We start from the raw sequence: 13857 nt of genomic DNA on the forward strand, positions 1-13857 counted from the left end.
CCCCCCCCCCACAGTCACATCAGTCTCTGTACAGAGGAGCTTAGACTCTAATGTCCCCTCCCCCACAGTCACATCAGTCTCTGTACAGAGGAGATGACACTCTAATGTCCCCAACACAATCACATTGGACTTACGGAGAAGTGACGCGCTGGACACTAGACATGTGCACCGGCAAAAAATTAGTTTAGTTTAATTTGATTTTGATTTTGATTTTGCTTTATTTTGTTTTTTGTCATTCGGAGGAAATTCGTTAGCGGTTGTCTGTACGAATGTTCATTTCGGTTTCATGTTCGTATCCTTCGTTTCATTTCATTTTTTTTTAATCGTCACTTTGCTGCAATGAGAATTCGTCAACAAACGAAAATGCGTACAGACTACCGCTAACTAATTTCGTCCGGAAAACTAATTTTTCCGAATTGAATTGCACATGTCTACTGGACGCAGGGCTTAGGGTTAGTTCACACCATAAGCTGTGCGTTCCGGTCCGATTCAGGCCAGAAGGCACTGCCCACATTGCGACTGACTCAGTTTTTTTTCGTGCAAGAGGGGGCGTGACAGGCCATTGAAGTGAATGGCAATGTAGCCACGCCCTCCGGTCACAATGCGATCGCCTGCACGGGATTGCAAGGCACATTGTGACTGCAGTGCAATCGCGTTGCGGCCAGGGGGCATGGCTATGGTGCCATTCATTTCAATGGCCCATCACACCGCCTCCAGCCCGGCAAATAAGTGAGCCGGTCGCAAAGCAGGCAATGCGTTCCGGAAACCCGGAACGCACTGCTTATGGTGTGAACTAACTTAGTGACCTCCCGGACCTAGTGACAAAAAAAATAAGACTCACCCCGAAAATAAGACCTAGTGTGCTTTTTTGAGCCAAAAAAAATATAAGACAGTGTCTTATTTTCGGGGAAACACGGTACTCACCCATTCCTCCAAATCAGCTTGCTCATAGATCGGTTCTTTCAGCATTTCTCAACCAGTGGTCTAAGGATCCTTAAGTTATCACATCCAATACTCTATGTATTGGATGCGAGGATGCCAAGGGACATGCCATTGCTGCAGTGAGAGAGGCTGGAGGGTGCTCTGTGTCCAGGCTAATGGCAGATAAATGAATTGCATGAATATCTGCCAACTGCATACATCTGAACCTGTTCAGAAAATTAGATTTGACACATTGGCTTAATCCCTACAATGAACCTTAAAGAAGGTGTGTTTGACTTGATATGTTTTGCTTCAACATTTAAATTGGTGTTCACAGTTATGGTGAAGGGGAAAATGAAGAATTAAGCCCTCCACTAAATACTGCAATGGACGTTATAAGATAGAAAATCCATATGTTTTTATTACTTTATTTTCTTTATATATTGGAATTAATGAAGCCGAAATGATCAAATGACAATGATATGCCTGAAGAAGTTTACTCACATCCAACTGGACTTAACCGCGCCATACACTGTAATATTTTCTTTGTTCAACCTGTAGGCCAAAAGAAGAAAATATAACAGATTCCTCCATCAATGCTTACGAGCATTGATCGAGGTATCTCCCACTGTTTGGATTGTATGCATTACATACATTGTATGTATGCTCATTGGCTGCCGGTTCTGTTCATTTGAGGTTTTTCTAACCGCTCAATCAGCTTATCAAGGGGTTCATCAAGAACTTGCCAAAATCTGTAAAGTCTGTGGCCAGCTTTATTCTGTAATGTTGAAGCTGGCAAGCTGAGCCACTTGCCAGCCTTTTATAGTATATACAGTAATGTAAAAACACCAGCAATAAAATCACCCTGTTATCACTGTGGCTTTTTCCTACACCTTTCCTTAAACTTTTGTGTTTTCTGCCCATACTGGCAGAAAGAGTGGTCCTTCTGGAATGGCTGCAATACAACTGAGTGGCTCCCTGTACTGCTTCCCCCTCTCCCAGTCTGAACTGCTGTTCAGGGAATTGCAAGGGGGTGATACTAAACCAAATTCAGATACTTTCAGGCAAAAAAAATGTAGTGATGTATTATAGAGAGCTGCATTAATTCGTATCCTTTATATATTCCTCGAATTCAGTTGTAAGTTATACAGCTGCCATAATACATTCAAAGATATGGCATCAATTATGCTAAGACAATCAAGGTTACGCTTTAAATATTTGGATGACATTTACTATTGTAATAATTTGCTTTCTCTCATTTTTGCATAAGGAACATGTGTATGTGGTGAATGCACCTGCCATGATGTGGACCCAACAGGTGACTGGGGAGATATTCATGGTGACACCTGTGAGTGTGATGAAAGGAACTGTAAATCTGTGTATGACAGATACTCTGATGACTTCTGCTCAGGTAAGAAATCTTCTTTGCAAAGAATAGTAATGGGATTCTCAAAGTATAGATCAGCCTTTCTCAACCAGGGTGCTGTGGCACTCTTGTGTGACTTCTGGCTTCCTCATTAAAATCCATGCCAGACCCCTATCTGGGATAAGGGTCTGGATCATGATGTCTATCTGGGATAAGGGTCTGGTATAGGTTTTGGAGGGGCCACATATTGCTTTATACATTTTAGTTTTATTACATTTTAGACTGACTGTGCCTCAGGATTTTGCATACTTTTAAAGGGCGCGGTGAATCTAAAAATATTGGGAAACACTGGTTTAGACCAACAGCAAAATAATATACATCCCAATATGCTATCAAATGAGACCACAAATGTGAGTTAACAGATCATAGTTCATTAATGCTTTTCATCTTGAATACCAACAACAAGCTTTCAAAAAATAAATAGTTTAAAGAAATTAAATTAAAAGAATGTTGCTTCATGTAGTGTTAATTGAGCATCACTGCAGGTATCCATCTGCAGTCTAAAACAAGTGATAGCTGTGCGCATCTGAAAAAAGGATAGTGAGTGCTTACTACTGATGCCAGTAGATTATTTCTGCACCCTGTGTGTATGCTAAAATTGTCAGTGCTTTTCATATGCACATGTCAACTTTTATCAGAAAATTGTCAGTTCCCATTTAACTCAGCCACTTCATGTTGTAATAGAACAGTTTATTGCAAGTCAAATGTCAGACATCTGTCATGTGACCCCCTGCACACTGTACCCCTGCTCTGTGATTAAAAGCTTGCCCCCTCTGCATTGGTAAGTCCCAGAGATGAAGATGGCAATAACCATATTGATTTTTTCTTTCCGTGACTGAGGGCACCTTTGCTCAACTCTGAGGCTTGAATGCGAATTGTAGCAATGATATAAAGACATGGTTGATACTTTTATCTAGCATTATAAATGGGCACAGGTTTGCATTAAACATGGACTAGAATAGATGTTGCAAACAGTGACCAAAAAGCTGCAGTGGTGGTAATACTGTCACCCTCTCTACTATGGCCTTCCATCAGTAGAGATATTCTATGGCGGGACTTAGTTGTATTGCAGTAAGGCAACCGTTTAGATTTCAGAAACATTTTAATGTCATTAAGGTTTGCATTGAAGCTTGTGTACGCTGCTTGCTGAAAAGCAACAGTGCCTAAAAGAGGTAACAGTTATGCAGCAGTTTTGTTGTAGTAGTGTCATGAGATGTAACTGCATGTTTTTGTTCATTTCATTTCTTGGTAATTTTTGATTGTACAGTAATAAACTCCTAGATGTTATTATTCAATTAGGTTGTTTGGTATATGGTGTATGTGTTTTTAATCAATTTAACATTTACAATTTGAGTTACAATGCTGTTTTACCTTAGTAGTATACCTCGGTCTTTATATTATTACATAATGCTGAATATTTTATGTTTACTTAAGCCCTTCATCATTATTTTTTCCATTGTCCCTAACTACTTTCTTATTTCACACGTGCAAATATGAATCAGCTGGTAGAGCGCTGGGATAGAAAAGACTAACATTGATGGAAATGAATGTCAAGGAATTGATAACAGGGCGGTAATTACTTTGTGTTATGCTGCTGACGTCACTGGACAGCAAGACCAAGACTTCAGCTGTCACATCACATCAGCAGAACCATGGAAAGCAATTACAGGAGCCCATTATCAAAGGGCTATCTTTTATTGCACTTTTTAATGGTTATTCAAAATCACTTCAGATGTAGTTTAAGATCTTGTAAGCAGGAAATACCCTAGAAGTAATGCTGTGAATACTTTGCACACAACATTTCCATAAAAGGAGTTAGGTAATGTGTCATTAAAATTGAGTAAATGCTTGATGTACATGATTAATTTATATTTCATTCAGCAGTTTGTAATGACAGACCTCTAGTAATTCTATCTGAAGGAGCAAAATAAGGTGAAAGCTTTGACTGGCAACCTTTGGGGTTACTTTATTGAGGGACAAGATGCAGCAATTCATAGTAATCAGTCAGATTTCAGTTTCCTATAGTCAGGTCTGTGAAAGATTATTTCTGATTAGATAATTTGTGATTTTGAACTTTGCAAAGCATTAGCGTCATTTCTGCTGCCTCACTGAATTGGGTCAAAGCTGCAAATGCAACCTAGAAATATTGTTAAGTTTGCAAACCAACAAAATGTATGTCTGTCTTTTTGAGAAGCAAAAGTAACCAAAGATTTTATAATTCACAATATGATGCATCTAGGTTCCATTTAGATAGGTAGTTGCAGAGCTGGATTACTGTAGGTCTTAATGGGACTTTGCAAGGTTCATCTTTTGCCCTCTTACAGGGACAAAAAGCAGTCTTGACATTTAATCAATGTAGGTTTATCTCTGTAAGTGACAAAATTACACTATGCCCCATGGAACGATAATATTCAATTTTGGTTTCACCACTGAATGCATGACTGCTGTGCATTATACTGTTTCATTAGAAGAGCACTGATTGAACAAGAGTGGCTGGTAGGAGCCTACAAATGCTGCCAATGACGTCAGTCTTTGTAGGAAATGCTGGATTGTGTGATTTCAAGCCTTATTATACCAGCAGCCTGCGGCTTTCTTGGTTGAATGTAAAGTCCATTGCCAGCACCTTTACATAAAGTACTTATTGCTGAAAACATAATTTTTTTTTAGACATGGAAAAAAAGTTTCATTGCATAAACACTGTTATCAGACTCTGCAAAGGACCTGCCCATTGTACAAAATCACCAACATTACTAGCCATGTTAAATGATGCATAAGCAGCCTGAGCTACAGTATATTGTTGTATTCAGAGTGCTGATAACTGATCATACACTCAGCAGGCCTTTGTCCCATGATAAGATTCAATCATTACTATTAGGTTCTGCCCTGTAGTGCTTTTGATCCTTGCGACAAAGCATCCAAGTAGGTCTAGATCACAGTAAATGTATCCAGCTTTCACCATTTACAAATAGCCAGGAAATACCACACAATTTTTCACAAGACTAATGCTTTCACAAAATTAACAAACAGTCTACTTAAAAGACAAATGCCAGAGTAACATAGAAAAGGAAAAAAAGGCATTTCACTTTAAGAATAATAGTCTTATTGTACTACATATACACTTTGCATGAATGTGAAAGTATGTACGCACACAAGATAATGGAAATTGATCGGCAAACCAACCGAACCTGCAAAACAAACTGCATTAACTGGATACCAGGAGAGGGAAAAACAACGATCATTACACTAAATGTGGGCGAACATATAGACGATATCTGTTGGACTCCCATCTCCCAATACGTTTAAATGCTTCCCCGCCTAAGCCCGAACGGGCAGCTTCAGTAGCCGCTCCAATCCTGAAGGAATGTGAAGAAAAAAGGCTAGGCTCCCATCCAGTCCGCTTCAAACAGGTACGGAAGACGGAATTGAATTGAAATTGGGAAAGGGCAGTACCATCAGAATGAATCAAGAAAGATCCCGCCCGCGCAGGGCGGACCGCTTGGAAATGAGTGACCGCCGAGACAGGGCAAGAAGCCGAACTAGGAATAGTATGGAGGACCACCCACTTACCTTTTCCAAATTGATCTGTTTTAGAGCGTCTCAGTAGAATCCGAACGGACCCCGGAACTAACAATACATCCTGACTTAAAATCCCCCCGTGGACGGCCTTTGACAGACTCACCAATTCCCCGATCCGAAACACCCCGAAAAACACCAACAGGAAGGCCACCGGAAGAGAGACACCTCAAAATCGGAAGCACAGCAATGAGGAAGCTGATCCAGCACAGCATGTAATATAGCAAACGTGACCGGGCGCCTAGCATCCGGACGTCGCTGTCCCCTGCGCAGGCCCTTCACTGCCTGACGGACTATGAAGTCTTTCGTGACATCCCGACAACCCATTAGCTGAAAAAGGAAGGCCATAGCTGACATTTTGTGGGCAATCCCAGACACCGACGCACCCTGAGAAATATTATGCCCTAGAAAGTACAGCAGCATTTCTGCGCCTACCGCATCAAAGGACACCCGACCAGCCATCTGCAAGAACCCAAACCACTCCTGCCATACCTTCGCATATGCTGTCCACGTCCAGCAGCTTAACGACCTACGAAGCAATCCCGAGATGAAGCAAATAAGCTCCTTGCCAATGGCAACCGAGTAAGAAGAAACTGTCAGGGTGAACAGGGAGAAGGCGGAAGGCTGATTCAACATCAGTTTTCGCCATCAGCGAACCTTTTCCGAACCTCTGGACCCAGGCGACAGCCGCGTCAAAGGAAGTGTAGGAAACCACACACATGGAAGGGTGAATAGCGTAATTAACTGACCCCCCTTTGGGATGGGATAAATGATGAATGAGGCGGAACTTGTTAGGTTCCTTCTTCGGAACTACCCCTAGTGGCGAAACTACCAACCTGGGTAACGGGGGGGAAGGAAAGGGACCCCCCATGCGACCTAAACTCACCTCCTTAGCCAGTTTCTGAGTAACAATGGAGGGATAAGTAAGGGCAGATTTTAGATTACGTGCGAACGGAGGAACGACGGTCAGAGAACAAGCCTTCGGAAAACCCTACCTCCAAGAGGGCAGCAGCAGCCTGATCCGCATATCTACTTAGGAAGGAATGCATCCTTTCCACCCTCACCGGAGTCATCCCTTTTTCGGCGGTACGACCCCTCCCTTGTTTAAAACATCTGGAAACGGGGTGGGCTCCCCCACAACTGGAACACTCGTGCTTGAAGTGGCAACCGCTTCCAAACCTGCAGGAACCCTCGTTGAATTGCCAACAGAAATCTTTTCGTCTGGCGGCCGGTTGTCCCGCCACGGCGAAGCTCCCAGCCGTCCCATGAAAAGATGGGGAGGACACCCTAGCCGAGGTCATCAGCTTCATCCAGAGGCTGATGTCCTTGTGATCACAGCGAATGGATGGTCTGATGGCCTTAAGCTGACAAAACTGTTTGTCATAGCGCAGCCACGCCACCCCACCGTATACCCGATATGCTTCCCCGATGGCGTCCAGATAACAAAAAAGGGGGGAGCAATGTTCGGGAGCCTTTTCCCCAATAACGCTTGCCAAAATAGCAAAAGCTTGTAACCAATTGGCAAACGTACGTGGAATAAGGCGATAGCGACGCTTTTCCTCATCCTCCTTTTTGTTATCGTCCAGCTTTAACCTATCTAAGTTAAACTTCTCAAGGGGGAGGAGGGAAAATATATCAATGTATTCCCCTTTCCATATCTTTTCCCTGACCTCAGTTTTGAGATGGGACCCTAGGGGACCCTCAAAACAAACGTAAACCTGGCATCTCGCAGAATCCGCCAAACGAACCGACTCTGCGCCCTTGTCGGCTGGCTTGGGGGATGCTGTTTCAGGGGCAACCAACGGTACAGTTGAGACCGACGGGTTATCAACCGGCAAAATGGGGCAAAGGGGCTGGGCCACTGGCACGGGGGACGTACTTACCTCCGCAGCAGATGCCCATGGCAACCATGCGTCCGCCATGCTCACCTGCGTAGATGCCTGTTCCCCTACCCTGTTGACGGTATGCAGGGCATCAAGAACTGCTGCTGATGACCCTCCAGGAAAAGGCGCAGCCTGCAGGGACCCCCCTGGGAAATGCCTTGATGGCAAGAACTCCGTTGCTGTCAGGGACCCCCCTGGGAAATGTATCACTGGCCCGGCCCCCTTGCTGGCAGGGACCCCACTGGGACAGGCATTATAGAATGGGGCTGCAAAAAAAACCCACATACCCCATGCAAAAAATTTACAAAAGCAGAAGATAAGGCATTAGTGTTTGAAGGAATCTCACCTGGCTGCCCCGGAGTGTCACCAGGAGCCGCAGATCCAGAAGCCAGCGTAGCCGCATCCACATCTTCCTCTTCTTCCTCCTCACCCTCGGATCGGCCGGAGTCCTGGACAGCAGAGGTGGATGGCACATCAGGAGGGGATTCCCCTGATTGCCGCTGGGCCGGCGCGCACGCCGGTGACGTCACGGGCGCTCCCACGTCCTAGGGAGGGCCCGCCAGGAAGAGGTGTCCTGCGCGGCGCCTGCTCGGCGCAATCAGGCAGGGAAGAGGGCAGCACGGGAACAGCAATGGAGGTGGGGGGGCCACCGACCGTGCCAGGAGACATGTCAGCGCCCGCAGCGGAACGTGTCCCACGCTGAGCCACCTCCCCGACCAGAGCATCGCCGGGTGAGGCGGCCAGAGGTGCCTAAGTGTGTGAAGGGTGGGAGGGGGGATGGGAGGCATAGAAGAAGCACCCCGCTCCTTTGGGCTCCGCCTATGCAGAGGATTCCTCCCAGGCCTAGCATCTGGAAGCGCAGGAGCACGCATAGATGGAGGTTCTAGAGGGTCCCTAGAGGGGCTCCTAAGGCGGCGCTGAGCCCCCAGAAACTTGTGAATGGGCAGGGGAAAAGCGCTCAGGAGGCCTGGACCGCCTAGCGTGTGGTGTCCTACGTCCTTGCTGTGGTTGAGAAGGCTGCAGCAAGCTTTGAATTTGAGTCTGCAGCCATGCAGAGCCATTAGCATCTGCAGCTGCTTGTAATTGAGCAAATAGGCCAGAGAGATCTGACATTTTCTAAATCTTTTTTGTGGATAAGGAAAGCTGCAGAAGTGAACTGACCTTGTGCTGACTCCCAACTGCCTGGATCACCCCTCCTCCTGCTCTAACCACCCTGGATGCTCCTCCTGGACCACTTGACCCAGCCAATCACGGTAAGTGACACCCGAGCACCTTCCTTAGGCTAACTTAACCCTTTGTCTACCTGACTGCCTGCCCACCCTGTCATGCCGTCCTTTCACCTATTCTTTTGCCTTTTGCTCCAGGACTTTCTAGACATCCTAGTATCACAAAAGAATACTATTTTTATTGTTGTTATTTTAGGTATATACAGTACTGTGCAAAAGTTCTAGGCAGGTAATACATTCACTAGTTTTTATGCATTCATTAACAACCTACAAAATGCATAAAGAGAAAAAAAACCTAAATTAATATAAGTTGTGTCCACCCTTTAAAAAAGCGTCAATTCTCCTAAATACACTTGTACACGTTTTTTTAAGGAACTTAGCAGGTAAATTGTTTCAAATATCTACGGGAACAAACCACAGTTCTTCTGTGGATTTAGGTTGTCTCAGTAGTCCCAGACAGACCCAATGATGTTGAAATCAGGGCTCTGTGGAGGCCATACCATCTCTTTCTGAGCTCCTTGTTATTTTTTTCACTGAAGATAGTTTATTACTTTATTACTTTGGCTGAAAGTTTGAGGTCACTGCACTGCTGCAGATAAAGTTTGAGACAGAACAGATGCCTCTCTGGTGGTATTGAACTACGGATAAGTATTTGCTTGTGCTTTTCAGCACTGAGGAAACTATGAATTCTGATCTAATCCCCAAGTTCATGTGCAGCAATGCAGCCCCAAACCTGTAAGGAATATCCACAATGCTTCTCTGTTGCCAGCAGACACTCCTTGTATCGCTCGCCAGAACTTTGGCAAACAAACTGCCTTTTGTTACAGTTAAATATTTCAAATGTAGGCTCTTTAGTTCAAACCACCTGCTGCCGTTTTTCTGCACACCAGTTACTAGGTGAGTCACTTGGCCACCATGTTTCCATATCAAACGTAGGGCTTTTTAGCCACAAGTCTTTTTATAAAGACCACTTCCAACCAGACTTCTCTGGGCTGTTTTGGTGTAGCAGGGTCCCACTGTTTTCTGCCAAGTCTGAGCAGATGGTACCACTGGATGTGTCTTTCATCTGCAGTAAGTTTTCTTGGCCGGCCACCACTGGCGGAACTACCAGGGTCGCAGCGGTCGCAATTGCGACCGGGCCCTGGCGTTTGACCACTTGGGGGGGGCCCAGCGAGGAAGAAGAGGGCCCATGGGGGGGGCCTCAATGGTTTCTTGCACCGGTGCCCTGAGGTTTCTAGTTACGCCTCTGCCGGCCACTGTATTTTTGGTCCTTCTGTTCATGCAATTTGTAGGTTGTTAATAGTGTTGATTGATCAATAAACGTTATTTATTACAATAGTCTCTTAAGCTTTTAAACAGCTTTTTAAACAGCATAATATACACACACATACAGTAAACACACACTCATACACATTTTGTGGCATGGGATGTCTCACAACAGGTGCAGCAATACATTGTATTTCTTTTTATGTTTATGCATTTCTTGGTTTTAGCACATGCCTCTGTTCCTGTACAAATTCATTCATTGTATTTTTTATATTTTAGCTAGGTAGTTAGGTCTCTACACATATTTTTTAAAAATTATGCTTCTGAATATAATATTCTTAAAAATAAAAACCTTATTTAATTTATATAAGGAAAAAAAGCACTCGAGCAGCCTGCATGCCTGTTTTGTATGCACACTGGATACTGCTCCATTGCAAGCTCCCAGTGTACTGCACAGCTACAGTGCCCCCCTGTAGTACGATCTCACCAGACAAGAACTGATAAATAAACTATAGATATAAACTATATTTGGTTACTGGAACTCCAGCAGCCTCAGATTTATTAGGCTCCGGGTGGTTGCCTGTACTCACAGAACAAAAGATATTGGAAGAACTAGTATCCAATTATAGTGTATGGTTTTAGCTGGTATAGCAGTTACTGAACAGTAGAGAAACAAGGAAAACATTTTAAGCTGGAATATTGTTTAAAATGAAGTTAATGACAGAGCACAAAAATAATAGATGCAAACAGTTGTGTTTCTCAACATAAATGAATTTACAGCTAAATGCTTGCATTTCCTTTTGACTCGCCCAAGCTAAAAATCTCTAAAAAAAGTTTACCAAAATTTGTGTATGAAACTTTATACTACGGTATGACAGTGATGTTCCATTTTATGAATCAGCATGATATTACTTTATATACCAGTGTGACATTTCAAACATTGTTGTCTTTGTTTTGCTTAGAGTAGGCTTTGATTGAAGTTTGTGATTACCTTTGCAGGTCATGGGCAATGTAACTGTGGGCGATGTGATTGTAAAGAAGGATGGACTGGAAGGAAATGTGAACACCCACGGTCCTGTGCTCTGTCGATAGATGAAAGCAAGAAAAAATGCCAAGGGAGCGCCTCTCAAACATGTTCTGGACGAGGTTAGTGTCTGAGACTGGTGTTTAGTAGATATGGCCTATATGATATATTATATACAATATATACTGTATACAGGGCTCAAAATTTCAAGTCCTAAGTTACTAGCCAGGCCCTATTAGTTACTCGCCACAAGTTGTCCCACTAACCCCTACCCTGCCCCGGCCTTAACTCCGTCAGGTCAGCGGTGTGACGCAGAGTACAGAGATCAGTAACAACGCTGAGTACAGAGACCTGCGGTGTGATTCACAGTACAGAGACATGCAGTGTGATGCACAGTACAGAGACCTGCGGTGTGATGTACAGTACAGAGACCCTCTGTGTGATGCACAGTACAGAGACCTGCGATTTGATGCACAGTACAGAGACCTGCGGTCAATGACCAATTGGGGATACCCTCTTTGTGATGTACGGACGATTGGACCCTTTGAACGTCGCTTTCCAAAGCATAGAAGTGACATTAGGGTTCCGCTGGATAAAATGCAAAAGAACGAGACACTCGATCTAAATAAACCGGTTGCAATGCATTTTGCTAAGAACAGACAACAAACCCACGAACTTAGGGGAATGGTTATCGAGCAGACACACTCACATCCTAGGGGAGGGGATAGGGCTAAACAGCTCCTCCGCAGGGAGGCCTTCTGGATCTTTACACTGGACTGTGTACAACCCAGGGGCCTCAACTCAAGTCTGTCACTATCATGCTTTCTGGATGAAAGATAACCCCTAGATTCCATGAGCAACTAGATTAGGGATTCGCCCAAGTAAAGAATCCCTTGGTTCCTAGATATGTTTAATTCCTCAGTGGGCCACAATAAGCTTGGCAGCTCTGAGCAACTCCACTAATAGTCTTTTTAATAATTCCCACCCCCATATACCCCTCACAATCACGACCCTTCAATTTTTGACCGGGACCTACGATAACTCTCAAACTAGATACTCAGCGACATAGGGTACCCATCTATTCACTGGCCTCTAATTGTTCTAGGCTAGCAGCGCTGTTTCTAATGTATAGCCTGATATATTATTGTTTTTCGTGCTGATCAAAATAATATGAGACCTGTTTATGAGTACACTTTGGGGGTATTCCGGCAATTAATTTGAGGTTTATTATTATGGCAATGATGGGAGTGACTATATGCTAAAGCTCCTGCGTTTTAATGTGGAGGCTCCATCTCTCTTTTGTATTCAATTTGATAATGATGGATGCCTAATTAATATACAAGTTGTGTTCACATACAGTACTGAGTCAGTTTATGGATCCAGTGATGTCATTTTTCTTATGGGAGTGGTTTATTTTTATTTTCACTGTGTGATGTCTATTTAAGGTAGATGTATCTGTTACTTATGTGTCATTCTGAGCCTGATTAAGGGGACCCCTTGCGGCCCCGAAAGCGCTTGTGTTGGATGGTAATGTGCCATTTAAATGGATCATTGATTTACAAAAATAGGTGTGCTGGTGACATTATTTCCTCTTTCTGTGATATACACGGTGCCTTCCGTGGTCACTACAAGCACCCACCCAGCTTTGGGTTTTTGCGGTAAGGAGTGCAGCAAGATATTCTGTCTATAGATCTACATCGCTGGACGACATGATTGATGTTTGGATTACTTCGATGGACATTTTTTTAAATAAAAGACTTGTGTTGTGTTTTGTTTCACATAAAGGATTTTTATATGGTGTTGTGTGTTTATTTACAATTTTACTGTAATAACTACCCCTTACTCATTCACAAGAGGGGGGTGCATCTGGGTGCCCCCTTTATGAATGGGAGCACCCAGATTCCTATATGCCCCCCCGCCCACGGACCCCCACAACCACCAGGACAGGGTTGTGGGGAAGGGGCCCTTGTCCTCATCAACATGGGGACAAGGTGCCATGCCAGGCCCCCTCCCATCAAAGCACGCACCCTCCCCATGTTGAGGGCATATGGTCTGGTATGGTGCAGGTGGGGGGGGGGGGGTGCACGCTTGTCTTCCTGCCTTTCCTGCTCTGCCAGGCTGCTGCTCAGATTGAGGGTCTAATAAGAGATTTAAGGGTGGACCCCACGCTTTTTTTTTGGTGTTGGGAATTGGAGGGGGGAGCTGTACATTTTTTTGATTGCTTTTGTGGACTGTTAACAATAAAAAAAATAGAAAATAAACAGTTATTGTCACCTTGTGCAACAAACGTTTGCTTGTAATTATCTAACGCATCCCAAATTAACAAAAAGTTCAGGTTTTTGTCTGAAATTTTTTCCCGGCGCACATGTCAAAATTCCTAGGTCCATATCTTACCTGTTACTTAGACCTCATTATTGATCTCAGCTGTCCCCAGGTCTTTATATATGTGAAATGACTAATGTTGAGGGTGCTCTCTTGCTGTCAGGCCAGCTGAAAAAAATGTACATGTACTGTCTGTTTGGGGAAACCATTATGAGG

General features: G+C 44.0%; 1 protein-coding gene across 1 annotated transcript in view; it reads left to right on the forward strand.

Annotated features, from left to right (window-relative positions):
- The window catches only part of ITGBL1 (integrin subunit beta like 1), a 109347-nt gene that overhangs the window by 26689 nt on the left and 68801 nt on the right, over window positions 1–13857 (forward strand). The window contains exons 4-5 of the mRNA XM_018566497.1: window positions 2192–2332; window positions 11295–11441. Of these exons, the coding sequence (XP_018421999.1) occupies window positions 2192–2332; window positions 11295–11441 (288 nt within the window). The remainder of the gene's footprint in view (window positions 1–2191; window positions 2333–11294; window positions 11442–13857) is intronic.

The sequence above is a fragment of the Nanorana parkeri genome, unplaced genomic scaffold (genome assembly GCF_000935625.1).
Source record: "Nanorana parkeri isolate BGI_ZX_2015 unplaced genomic scaffold, ASM93562v1 scaffold953, whole genome shotgun sequence".
NCBI classification, from domain to species: Eukaryota; Metazoa; Chordata; class Amphibia; order Anura; family Dicroglossidae; genus Nanorana; species Nanorana parkeri.